Genomic DNA, 14,597 nt, shown 5'->3' on the forward strand with positions numbered 1-14,597 from the left:
ATTTTAGGAACAACTTTTACATGAAGAATGTTTGCTTAGAAACAGATATTTCATTGAAATTGTGTTTGCCTCTCCTTTCCTCCCCTAACACCTTATGATAAATATATTTAGTGAAATAGTATGATGATTGGTGTGTTTAGGGAGTATCTCAGAAGACATATTACGCACAGCAGCCATTTTCTCTTCCTTGCACTATCAGGCTAACCTCAGTATGAGCAAAGACACAAACATTAAAGAGTATCCAACAGAGGCCTCACTGATATAGAAGAAGAAACTGTGTTACTTAGATATATACCTCTTTGGAGTATACACATTAAATAGCCATAGTCACAGAGTGCCCGAAAAGCAAGATCAGTCCCTTACTTAAATAAGAGTTCACAATATCAGTTTAAGAAAAAAAAATTAACTTCTATATTTGTTCACAATCACTAGCATTTCATTGCAACCAAATCATACTATACAGATGTCTCCCCTTCTAAATAAATATCTTCAAAGACAGAAATCCTTCAAACTGCCATAGGCAATTTAGTTTCTAGAAACCTCACAGTTCCAAAGTTTTCTTACATCTTAGCTAAATCCTCCCAGCTGTAGTTTATATCTCTTTTCTCAAGATGAGAACGCTTCTTTATCAAGGTACGTTAGGTCATTCTATACTCAAAATGGAAGAAGGTAGAAATGTTAACCTGAAGGCAACTGCTGTAACATTGCCAAACCCAGCTGAGGTTCTAGTGGGAGATATGAGTGTTTTAAGGAAGAAGGAAAAATTTGTGGATCACAAATTGTTTATACACCTGTTCTTATCCCAGTGAACACTGAAAGCTTTGCAGGAGCCAAATTTCTCATTAAAAAAAAAAAAAAAAGTATGTTCGTCAGACAAAGCAGTTACTGGAAATATTGTACCATGGGGTTTATGTGGATGGCTAAGAAAACTAATTGGTAGTCCTGAAAACTATAGTGTCCTTTAATCACTGAATTTTAAAACACAATAGAAAATTGTGGTCTTGGGTGATAGATTAGCAAGTAGTTATTTTCATGGTGGAGGCACACATAAGAAAAGGTTTGATCTTAGTTTCCTGTTTATGGGAGAGAAAGGTTGTATCTCAAAACAGTAAAATTAGCTTCATTAATTGAGTCTTGAGGCTTGATGCTCCTGTGAACTATTCAAGAAATTACAGGCTATCACATACTATCATGATAGTATAGTAATAGAAAATCTTAGAAATATTACAGCTATCACAACAGAGAAGTTAATATCTAACAGTAAAACTAACCACTTTTCTCTGGATAAGCATTTCAAGTGTTTTAGTCATTATGATAGCCAAAGAGGCTCTGAGAATTTGACAGCACCATTTTCTTTCTCACATTCTTAACAAAAACTTGATCTCTTTACAATTTCAAGGAATACATCCCAACAAAGTAAGAAAAGACAGGTTGGTTCCAGTTTGCAAGGCTTATTGAAGTTGACAGAGTACTGCTGGACATTCTGTCATGGTATATGAGAGTGTGAACATAAGCTTGAGTTTCACAAAGTCCTCTCCCATCTGTAACTCACTGTCCAGTTTTGGAGAAATAACCTGCCTACACTTGCCTCCTAATCTTAGCTGCTTCAACTAGAAAATGGAATTCATAATCTCACGAGGTTGCTTTAAGGATGAAATGAGATAAGACATATAAAAACCTGCACATTACCAAGCCCTTGAGACTATTAGGTTCCCTCATTTCCCTAATGGCCATCTCAAGGAAAATGAGGGTGACCTGTTGAACCTAAGGATCTAACATCACCTGCCTAGCACTGTGATTAAAAACCTCTTCAAAGAGTGACATGATTAAGAAATGACTTTTAAAAACCTAGAGTCTAAGGTCAATAGTCTCAATAGGAAAAAAAGCAAATCTGTAATCTCTCATTGTTGATATCATAAACTATTTATCTGATCTAGAAAGGAAAACATGTATATCAAAAATCTGTCCAAATACTATTAGGGAGAACTTGAAGGGCTTCACTCTCGAAAGATAAATAGGACAAGGATTCTCTTATGGCCAAGTATCCTAGTTTTAAAAGATACAGAGAAAATAGCTAAACTAATAAAGGACATTATCAGAATAGTCTGGTGGGACAATTCGAAGTTGTCAGACAGTACTTCGTATTTGCTCCTGAGTCTTGAAGAAGCAGAAATATGAATAAATCAATATTAACCTTTGTTTTCTTTTTGATTGATAGAGCAGACCTAAGTATTTAGTGTACAGATGAGAAGGGAGTATAGCTTCTGTTGAAAGTACAATAAGTGGGAAAAAGAGGTAGGAGGCTATACCTGAACTATCGTTATCAACCTATCCATTCATCTACCTGCTCACACACACAAAGATCCATTAAGTATGTTTACTTCCTGTTAAACAAAAACCATGGTGCCAGATGCAAGGGGAAAACAAGAATCTGTAAAACAAGAGATTAAAACCTAATATAAAAAGACATATGCAAATACTCAGAGGAAAAGGCGGTAAATATCAAATGTCATGTAATTAGATCTAAAAGTTTTAACAGTAATGGAGTAGTAAAACAAAAAATTTCTGCAAGCAAGGGTGATTTTTTTTTTTTTTTTTTTTTTTTTTTGGACCCATAAGGGGATCACAACCCTTGGCTTGGTGTCGTCCGCACCATGCTCAGCCAGTGAGCGCACCAGCCATCCGCATATAGGATCCGAACACGCGGCCTTGGCACTGTGCCGCACTCTCCCGAGCGAGCCACGGGGCCGGCCCTAGCAAGGGTAACTTTTTAAAAGGGTAGAGTATACACAGGAAGAGAGGGGAAAAAATGGTGGGGCTCTTGAAATAGTTTGAGCTTTATTTGTTCAGCAGTGGGAAAACTACTTAAGGTTTCTGAGCTGGGGATTCATGGGATCAAAGCTGTGTTAATGAAGATGCATCTGGCAGAACTGATTAGAACAGCACTGTGTATGTGAGTGTGTGCACATGCGTGATTTTCCCAATGAAACACTGTTAGGTGGAGGTCAATTCTGGGTGTGTTGTAAGTAATGTATTATCAAAAATACAAAACCAAAGCTTGCAAATGATTTACTTTTTTGTATCAATTTGAGCATTTTCAAGGTTATTTCTGTAAGATGTCACCCTTACTAAACGCTTTATTAAACATCAGAGAAATGGACAGAAAAAAAGATAGCTCAAACTCACAGAGTGGTATAACCTTGAAAACCCCCACCACTGTGAGCCTGCCTGGGAAAGTCAGCTCTCTTGGGCTCTAGCAGGCAGATGGGTGAAGACCAGTCCAGTAGACAAAAGTACTGTAATAAAATATATATAAGCAAAAACAGACTAAGATTAAAACATAATTTTTAAAAATTATGACTTGACTCTAATAGTGGGCATAATTTTCTTTAAAAACTGTTGTTTTCAATTGGTCTTTAAAAGAAATTATAAAGAAAGCATGAAAACAAAACAAGGAAGGGATAATTTCATTAAATAACAGTTTGAGAAGTTTAAACTATTCACAATTGATCAATTAAAATAAAATAATCCTTCATTATCTCTAGTAATCAACGTCAATGAATTTCTGAACTTCTGGGCTGGTGACAATGTAAAAATAAGATGCTAAATAGATTTTTTAAGTTAACCAGAATCCAAATAAGTAAATGATATTACACTTAGAAATCATCCACTAAGTTATTTCAGAATGTTTAAAAATTACACTCCAAAATGGAATAGAAAAAATTGCTTCTCCTTGATTTTGGACTAAAAGATGATGATTAATACTTCTATAAGTGTCACGATTACAAATTATTCTTTCAATAACACAAATCTGAAAAACTGTTTGAAATAATTTGAAGAATAACTAATTCAACTGCAGAAGTAGCTCAGAGATTCAGAGGAAGAGCAAGACGAAACAGAGAAATCAGCTGAAAAGATTTTCCCAAAACATTGGGAACACTGAAACCAAAGGAAAAAAATCCTAAAAAAAAGTTAAGATCATCATTGGTTGACAGAAATAAAAGAGGTAAACATGAATCTTTGGAAGTGCAGAGTATTTTTTAGAATCAATGCCTTGAAGAGCACAGCAATTTTTAAATATTAGAGGGGAAAAAAAAAACTGAGTCATATCTCTATTCTATAGCGAATTAACTCATCCTCATAGCCATGTATATAGGCTAGAATGAGTGTATATTATGTTAAATTCATCACTAAGTTGTTTCTATGGCTTGGATGAATAGTATTATCCTTTGGGATCAGGCAGCAAAATAAATAGCCATGAAAAATATTCTACAATCCGGCTTGAAATTCCCAAGACCTCTACCAAAACAAGTCATTCCAATGTCTTAATGGCAAATCCAGTGAAGACCTTTCATTCCTTCTATCTTTTTCTCCAAAATGCTCATCCTTTCTTTGAGCACATACAAAGCAAAGATCAATCAGATCCAATCACAGATGTTGAGAAACTAACAGACAAAATAAGGAAACTAAACTACTACACAAATTATTTTAAGTGAATCTGCCAAAGTGCTAAAAGGATGTTGGTAGAAGAAATCCCTAACTCCTTCGCACTTGTTTTTTCCAAGACTCATTTCTCTACCTTTACTTTTGACCCCATCCACTCATATCTCCTAAGATCCTGCTCTACCCATTAAACTTTCTTTTACCTGCTCAATCTCTCCTATTTGTGGCTTCATCTACTCAACATGTACAATCATACTCAAGCTTTTCTATAATCAGTGTCTTAGTCCATTTACGATGCTTATACCTGAAAATACCTGGGCCATTTATAAAGAAAAACAAAATTTATTGCTTAGTTTCTGAGGCTGGAAAGTCCAAAGTCCACCTGGTGGTAGCAACAGTGACCCAGAGGTCTCACATTGCAAGATGGTGGAAGCAGATAGAGCAGAGAGAGACACTCTCCTCTTTTATTAAAGCCCTCAGAACCACATCCCTGACCACTATTTTTAATCCATTCACCACTGTGCAGTCCTACAATCCAATCCCCTCTTTAAGGCTCCACCTTTCAATTTACCATAATAAGATTTCCCACCCTCTTAACAGTCACAGTGGGGGCTAAGTTTCTAACACATAAAACTTGGGGGATACAATTTAAGCTTCATTGAGTTTTGGGGGGACATAATTCAATCCACTACAATCAATAACACACAGAAAATATTACCCTGAAAGGTATATTCATTGTACTCGTAAGGACTGAGACTATTTTAGACATCCATATAGTTTTAATATTCTTTGCTTTTTTAAGATGTAGGTATTTTTTTTTAACATGTTATACTAGGGAGTTCATTCAAATAACTGTATAAAAAGGAAATAGAATTATTACTAACAATGCTATAGAGTCCCTAAATAAATTAGGAAGCTCTTAGAGAATACTTTCATAAAACGAATAAAAATGTAAATTGTTTAAATACTGCTAGTGTAAAATGCAATATATAACTGACGTATTAGAAAAACAAATATTGTTACTCAATCCCAGAGTGTCATAAAGAAAAGGTAAATTAATCAACTTCTGCCAAATATTTGTTGATTTGTCTTCTAGTTAAACACAGTTTTGTAAATATCCCAGTAAATTTCAAAAAGGGAGAGAAAGAAATTTGGGCCAACGACAAGATATCATCTCTTTCTAAATCTAAAATTTGGGGAGAAATTATGTTCCCTTTTTAAACTGATTTTTTTCACTAAATATTAATATCATGGCTTCACTATTAATTGTGTCCCTTTAGCATTCTTTTATTTTTTCACTCATTCATTCACTTATTCAACAAATGTTTGGCATGATTACCATATATCAGGTTCTTTCTAGGCACTGAGGATATAGCACTGAAAAAAGCATTTAAAAAATCACCAATTTCATAAAACCTCCATTCTGGTAGATGTACAACTAAACACATTTCTCAATAGTGTGTCTGCCCAAAATTCATTGAGGCAAGAAATAAGATATTTCTGGGCCAGGACAGGCCTCTAAATGCTCAGGTAAGCTTAAAACTGACAAACTGGGAAAAAAAAAAATGTAGGGAGATGATGTATATTTCCTCCACTGCCTAGTTCTTGGCCAAGAAACAAGGGGTTAACCAAACAATCAATGTGAGCAATTAGTCCTCTGTTGCAAAGGTATTACTTTCTGAAGTGGCTGTAAAACTATTTCCTTTCTTCTGCATTCCATTAGTACCTTCCCTTTTATAGCTATTCAGAAAAGATAACTTCCTAACAAAGAAGCCTTCACAAAGGCTTATTTTGCCCTCAGATGTATATTTCCAAAAAATGATATATGACAGTGAAGGGCTGACTCAGTAAGCCTTGGTACAGTGCATGCTGTGGGGAATTACTGTTTTTTTAAACACTGTACTTATACTATCAGGGCAGTGGGGAATTGGTTAAGATCTGATCTAATCTGACAAAGCCAAACGAGTATAATAGCTACCCAAAACTGGGAGTAGGTTAAGAAGTTTGAATTTCATCTTTAAGGTAAAAGAATTTCAGAGACCATGTCAACTTCCCATTATTCCAGGAAGAAAAATTATGTACACTAAATAAACACAGCTACAACCACACAGTGCCTGGAAAGCAAGATCAGTCTCTTATTTAAGTAAGAGTCACAATTTCAATTTAAGGAAAAAATAAGAATCGCCTTCCATTTTTCTTCATATTCATTAGCGCTGCATACAGTAATAATGCAACTATACTACACAGATGTCCCTCCTTCTGAAGAACACTGAAAAAAATGAACCCCTGAAACTTCCACATAAATTTTAGTTTTCAGTAAGCCTATCAAACCTAAATCCTCCCAACTTCAGTTTACATTTCTTTACTCTTGTTTTCGATGCCACTTATAACAATGAAGAATTTCTCAGTCAGTAATTACTAAACTTCTAGGAGGTCCATGAAATTAATCCCATATGCATTTCCTTTCCTTTCGGAATACTCCAGCCCAAACCTACTGGTGCAGAATAGACCAGAAAGCATAAAACAACTCAGATCTAAAAATCTAGCAGCACTCACCAATAGAAACTCCTTGTCCCTTGGCCAAAGTTAACAGGGCACATGTCACTTAATATGACGTTAAATCAAACTAAAAATATTAGTTCTGAGAATGACATCAATTCCAGCAAATAGGACGTTTCTGTTACGTTAGCTGTTCTCCAATTCAGCTACCAATGTTTTTCTTCAGTCCTTCTTTTCCTTTTACAGAGACTATGACGATAGGCCCCTAACTGGAAGTATTCCTGCAATCAACATTAAGACAGAATCTAATAAAAGAGTTACAAAATACATGAAGCAAAATTGGGGGGGGCGGGGGGGCTTCCAGTCAAGATGGCAGAATAGATGGTCCCCAGTGTCACTCTCTCCCACAAATCAATGAATTTACAACCATTAAAAAGCAACAATAGCCAAGCTGAGGCCTCTAGAGCTCAGGGGAAGAGGAGGAGAGACCTACAGAGTGCATGAAGGAAGGAAAAGACACAATGAGAGAAAGAAAGACCCACTCTGACCATTTCAAGCCCCGGCCATTTCAAGGTTGGCCCTGGTGAGCACATGGAGCAGGAGCTGGCAAAAGCCGCAGCTGTGCCCTTAGAATGAATTTGCTTAGAGGCGGCAGGGCAGAAGAGGGCCTTGGTGGCCCCCAGGCCAGCAAGACCACTACTAGGGTTCCCGTGGACTCACACAGGAGCAAGGAGCCACAACGACTGAAAGAAGGCACCACTTAGAAACCAGTGAGTCATTGCAAGGGACTGGCACATGGCTGCCCTATGGGAAGTATTTGGACCACAGGCGGTGGGGGAGACAGGCCCACCAGGAGAACACTGGGGCACATCATGGACAGCTGATTTGCCCCCCAGTCAGTGCAGGACCACTCAGTGGATACAGTTAAGGAATACAGAACTGCAGGGGGTGCAGTTTGATGAAAAGACTCGGGCCCAGACCAGAGTTTCTACACAACCAGGTGTACAAGATCTCACGAGTTCTGGAAGTACCTACGAAGTCAACCATTAAATCCTGAGCTGCTTTTTACAAAAAGCCTTCCCCAGGGAATCAGCAGCAAAATAGCAATTTAGCTCAACCACAGAGCTCAAGTACTTGTCCTCACAGGAAGTTCCCCCATTTTAGAAGTAAGCAAAGGATGACAAATTAGTTCCAGTGCAGAGTTTAAGTGGTAGGAACAGCAAATATTCCAACACAGAACTGAAAAAAAGACAAAATACCCACAGACCAGAGACAAAGCTTGATATTAACTAGTAAAGGTCTCACATCACCAAAGAACACCTATAAAACCTAGAAGGAGCGGAAGTCCCCTGAGCTACCAAGCCAGGGAGTGGGCAGGGCTGGGGGCCTCTGCCATGTTCCCGGAAATCTGCAACCAGCCCAGTGATGACTACCAAGCCACGACAGGAAGCACTCCAGGCTCCTGAGCTGGGACAGTGAGGGGCAAGAGCTTCAGCCACACCCCCTTGACATCTGCACCCAACCTAGCAATGACCAAGCCACCACTGGAAGCCCCCTGGTCTCCCTTATAAGAATGAGGGGCGTGCCACAGGCCTCAACCCCGCCCTTCCTCCTTCCTCCTTCTTCCACCCTATTTCCTTCCCTCTTCTCCTCTCCCCTCCCCCCAAGTGCTTCCCAACATCATAGACTGTAAAAAATATAATATATTAATAAATTTTTTTAAAATTTTGTTTTAAACACCAGGGGAAAAAAAGAGATATTCACAGAGATAGTTGAATAGTTTAACAATCTTCTCTCAGTTGTTAACAGAAATAAACAAAAAAAAATCAATAGGGACATAGAAACCAGAATATTAAAACAGTAGAATATCATGAAATGATTTGGCCTGTCACTATTATAGAGCATTTCACAGTAAATGCAGAACATAGCTTATTTTTCAAATGCACATAAAAAATACACCAAGGTAGACCAGATTTGGGGCTTTAAAATAAGTCTCAATAAATTTCACACATGCAAAAAAGCAAAATCGTGGAGTGTGCATTCTATGACTACAAGGTATTAGGTTAGAAACTAATAATAATAAAATATTTAGAAAACTCTCCACATACTGGGAAACTGAGAACACTTCTAAAAATTCCTTGTATGACAGAACAAATCACAAGGAAAACATTTTCTAATTCAAACTATGATGTGAATGATAATCAAAACACAACACAGCAAAATACTTAGTAATACTTTAAGTATTACTAAGTAATAAATACTCAAAGCATTACTTAGTAATACTTTAGGTGGTATTACTTAGTACTACTTTAGGTGTGGGATGTACCTAAAGTATTACTAACATGGAAATTTGTAACTTTAAATGCCTATATTAAGAAAGAAAGGTATTAAAATAATATTCCAACTTAGGGAGAAAGAAAAACAGCAAATGACACACAAAGTAAGTAGAAAATAGGAAATTAAAAAACAGCAGAGATTGATAAAATACAAAAGACAAACAGAAAAAATTAAAAATCCAAAAGTTGTTTCTTTTAAAATATTAATAAAATTAATAAAACCCGTGACAAGACTTATAAAGAACAAAAAAGAAAAAACAAATTACCAATATCAGGAGTATAATAGGATGCATCAACACAGATCTCACAAAAATTGAAAGGATTTAAAAGAGTGTATTAAAAAAATTTATACCAATAAATTCAACAACTTAGATGAAATTGACAAATACCTTAAAAGACACACATTAAAAAAACTGGGTTCAAAAGAAATAGAAATTCTGAATAGCCCTATAATCTCTTAAAGAATTTGAGTTTGAAATTAAAAACTAAAGTTTGCACAAGTGGCTGCATTGATAAATTCTAGCATACATTTCAAAAGAAATAATAAAAACTTTACACAAATGCTCCCTAAAACTAAAAGGGAAAAAAGATAGTTCAGTTTATTTTATGAGGTCATTGTTACACTAACATTTAAACCAAATAAAGACATTACAATATAAAAAGCTACAGAACAACTTTTCTCACGAACATAGATGCAAAGATTCTTAGCAAACTTAATAAATCAAATATAGCTATATGTAAATAAGAAAATACATTATGACAAAGTGAGGTTTATCCCAGGAATGTAAGGTTAGTTTAATCAGTAGAACATGACCATACGACCCAGCCATCCCACTGTTGGGAATATACCCAGAGGAATGGAAATCATCAAGTCGAAGGTATACCTGTTCCCCAATGTTCATCGCAGCACTCTTTACAATAGCCAAGAGTTGGAACCAGCCCAAATGCCCATCATCAGATGAGTGGATACGGAAAATGTGGTACATCTACACAATGGAATACTACTCAGCTATAAAAACGAATGAAATACTGCCATTTGCAACAACATGGATGGACCTTGAGAGAATTATATTAAGTGAAACAAGTCAGGCACAGAAAGAGAAATACCACATGTTCTCACTTATTGGAGGGAGCTAAAAATTAATATATAAATTCACACACACACATACACACACACACACACACAAACCGGGGGGGGGGGGGGGGGAGAAGATATAACAACCACAATTATTTGAAGTTGATACAACAAACAGAAAGGACATTGTTGGGGGGGAGGGGGGGAGGGAGAAGGGAGGGAGGTTTTGGTGATGGGGAGCAATAATCAGCTACAATGTATATCGACATAATAAAATTAAAAAAAAATTAAAAATTAAAAATTAAAAATTAAAAATTAAAAAAATTTAAAAAATTTTAAAAAATTAAAAAAAATCAGTAGAACATGGCAAGAAAAAAGGTAAATAAAAAAGGAAAAAGCAAAACTGTCTTTATTTTCAGATAATACAATCATGTGAGAGGAAAACACTAAGTGCTAAGGAATCAACAACAACAACAAAAAGCTACTAGAACTAATAAACGAGCTTAGCAATGTTGCAAATGCAATGTTAATATACAAAAAAAATCAATTATATTTACATATATTAGAATTGAATGTTGAAATTTGAAATTTTAAAATGCCATTAATTACAGCATTATAAAACATAAAAATGAATAAATTTGAAAAACATGTACAAGACCTGTTTGCTGAAAACTACAAAACATTCATGAGAAAAGTTAAAGATGACCTAAATAAATGAAGTTATTCCATATTCATGAATTGGAAGACTTAAAATCAATATGCCCACTAACCTCAAATTAATCTATACATTTCACACAATCATAGCAAAACACCAGTGCATTCTTTCTAAATAACTGACAGGCTGATTCTAAAATTCAAAAGGAATTAAAATGCTCTATAGATACAAGCAAGTAAAAAAACTACTAAATTCTAAAAGTAGAAATAAAAGCAATCACATTGAGAGCTAATGAACTTTATAGCCTTACCTCTGGAAGCTTTTATGAAAAAGTTGAGTGTTTTAATATAAATATCTAAGTGCACAAATATTTGGTTCTTTTGGATTTCTCCCCACTGATAGTTTCCTGTATTTATAATACACCATTACATCAATACTTCTACAAAGAAATTATTTACAGGGTGACAATATTATCAACATTTACTAAAAATAAAACTGAGTTGTAACCTAATGTTAATTAGTGAGTAGTCCACAACATGTACAGAAACCATATAGCATTTTATCTATAAATTCCATAATTAGGCACTACTGTACTGTCATTAAAAAAAAGAAAAATACAAGAAGATCCTCTGACATTTACTAATGGCACAGTTTACATTTTCCAATTGTAGTATAAGTAGCAGTTCTCAAAGTGCAGTCTAGGGACAGTTCAAGACCCCTCAATTATAATACTAAAATATTATCTGCCTTTTAATGCTCTTTCTCATGAATGTAAAGTACCATTTCTCCAGAGATTACATGACATGTATTATAACAACAGATTACATGCAGAAGCAAAAATGAAAATTCAGCTTGTCTTCTTTTAAGCCAGCAATTAAAAAGACTTTCAAAAATGCAAAACAATGCCACTCATCTATTTTTTTGTCTTAGAAAATATTTAATTTTCATTAATTTTTATGTTAACATGTAATGGATTCATAATTATTATTTTAAATAAATATTTTAAATTCTATTTCAATTTTTAATATGATAAATATTGATATACACAACACACATTAATAAAAACTGTGTCCTCAAAAAAATTTTAAGAATGTAAAGCAGTCCTGATACCACAAAAATTGAGAATCACTGCAGCATAGTAAAAAACAATTTCAAAGTGGTACATGTGAAAATGAAAACCAGAAGATTTATTTTTAAAAGGATTACCATATGTTAATGTTTAGATTTCCTTAGTGGGACACTATATTAAGCCTCTTTCAGGTCTTAAATTAATAAAGTTCACCAATAAAACAATGACATTGGACCAACACAACCTAAGATACACATAGGATTCCTATATGATGGTACTCCAAAAAGTTGTGAAAAAATAAAATTAAAGATAATATGAATCTTTTCATGAACTTTTTGAAGATCCTTCATCCATAATTGCTGTTTGTCTTCTTCCCATGATGATGTATCCCAAGTATAAGAGAATGGAAAAGTAGTTTTCCAAGTCTCTTGTCCATCATTTAAAGTTAGTACTAGCTGCATATTAAACTTTGCCCCCTGTTCTCCCAAACTCCCCTTCCTTACTTCCCTATTTTCACCACTGTGCTTACAACCTTCTAACATATAGTTAACCTATTTATTATATTTATTATGTCACCCCACCCAACATAATGAGAGCTAAATAAGGGCAGGGGCTTTTTTTCTTCTTTATTCTTTGATGAATTGTCTGCACCCAGAAGAATGCCAAACACAAAACAGGCACAAAATAAATACGTATTGAATAAATTACTGGATATTTTATGGAAGTAAACGTAAACTTTGACATTTTACCAGGAGAAAAGAACAAAATTAATACCTTCAAACAGCCAGTGGATATGAGTACTATGTACACAGGAGGAACACTGTGGCTGAAGGAAAGATTTTTCAGGGCAGAGTGGTTTTCTCTTCTAGTCTCAGAAATGAAGAAAGATGAGACAAGAGACGAGGATAAAAAGACAGATTTGGAAACAGTCCAAATTGGAAGCAGTAAAAGTAGGGTTTTTCCTAATCCTAGGATTCCATGAATATAAATAAAATAAATAAATAAGAATAAGAGCATTTAGCACACCTCTCTTCTCCTGATGTATTTCTTCCAGAAGCTTCTCCTGCCTTTCTATCTGTTCAAAGAGATCCTGGAGCTCAGATTGCTTGTTTTCGGTCAGATCCCTGAGTTGTCCTCTGCAGAGCATCAGCTGGTGTCGCAGATTTTTCTCTTTGTTCTCTCTCTCTTTCAGTTCCTCACAGAGCCACTGAAGTTTAGTCTAAAAAAAAAAGTGACATTTATATCGAATTAAATAACAAAAACAAAACAATAATCAAGAAAACAGTAGCATCTCAAAACATGAGGAAAAAATAAAGTAACATTATGATAATCTGAACAAATACAGATAATAACCATCAAATTTAAGCAAAATTTTAAGAACACCCACTTTTAATTTGCATAATCCTTTATGTCAGTTAAAAGTTGTTTCAGAAATTATGCCACAATACTACTAAATTTTTAAAAAATATTTGGTACATTCTATCACCTTCAGAAAGGCAGTATCTCAGAAAAGTTTGGCCTATTAAATTTCCCATTGTAATAAAGGTAGTCCCCTGATTTGATATATAAGGCAGTCTAGTACAGGCATTTGAAATAAAAAACAAACCAGAGTAGAACTACAGACCTATTATAAAAGGGAGTATTATTTCAGAGATTTAAAAAAAGATAAAATTCCTAGTTATGACTCCTAAAAATGCACATATGTAATCACGTCTCTAATTAATCATGTAGAGGCAGAGATTCTCTATGGGCTGGGGGAGATAAAGCCAACATTTGGCTGCAGTTAAAAGACTAGGAAAATTAATCCAGACAACTCTTTTTCATAGACTCTAGCCTCACCTTTAATATTTAAACTAGAAATACAATAGTCAGGTCTCAGGACTTCTCCAAACAAGACTATCCTCCAATCCCCAGTTAGTTTTAAACAATCTAAACAGTCCTTACTCAAATAAGGAGCAAAATGAGGGAAGCTGTGGACAAGAAGGGAAAATTAGGCTATTAAGAAAGTTCTAGGCCTCCAGAAGTCCAGGAGATTCTCAGGTCATGATATATTAAAAAGGGCTGTGACAAAATGGTTCAGCCTATGATGAAGTGGTAGTGGTTTATGACCCCCCTTAGACTGGGGGCTCCGCACATACATTAGCTTCCAAACATCCCAGCATGATGGAAGAGGCACGGCCCCTTTGGTCAGAAGGACTAACTAGCAGACAGTGCCTCTGTGACACAGAACAAAAACCATCATTAGTCAAATTACGGGAAAACGATATAACAATATTAGAAGGCAACCCACTGAGTAAAACACTTATGTGAATGTGTTGGATGAAGGAAATGTGTTGGTCACTCTACCCCAAGTACAGCAGGCAGAGAATACTTGGGCTTCAACTGCCATTTCCCCAGACTGCTTATAATAAGGTTGTGATTATGATTATGATTATGAATATAGTTTTATTTAAATCCTCAATGAAATACTAGCAAATAGAAACCAGCAACACATAAAAAGGTTTTTATATCATGACCAAG

At 35.2% G+C, this 14,597-nt stretch overlaps 1 protein-coding gene across 1 annotated transcript in view; it reads right to left on the reverse strand.

The window, feature by feature from the left end:
• Positions 1-14,597, reverse strand: part of CEP128 (centrosomal protein 128) — a 347,268-nt gene that overhangs the window by 182,885 nt on the left and 149,786 nt on the right. Inside the window, exon 17 of the mRNA XM_063091601.1 lies at positions 13,104-13,296. Within this exon, the coding sequence (XP_062947671.1) occupies positions 13,104-13,296 (193 nt within the window). The remainder of the gene's footprint in view (positions 1-13,103; positions 13,297-14,597) is intronic.

The sequence above is a fragment of the Cynocephalus volans genome, chromosome 3 (assembly GCF_027409185.1).
Source record: "Cynocephalus volans isolate mCynVol1 chromosome 3, mCynVol1.pri, whole genome shotgun sequence".
Classification (NCBI taxonomy): domain Eukaryota; kingdom Metazoa; phylum Chordata; class Mammalia; order Dermoptera; family Cynocephalidae; genus Cynocephalus; species Cynocephalus volans.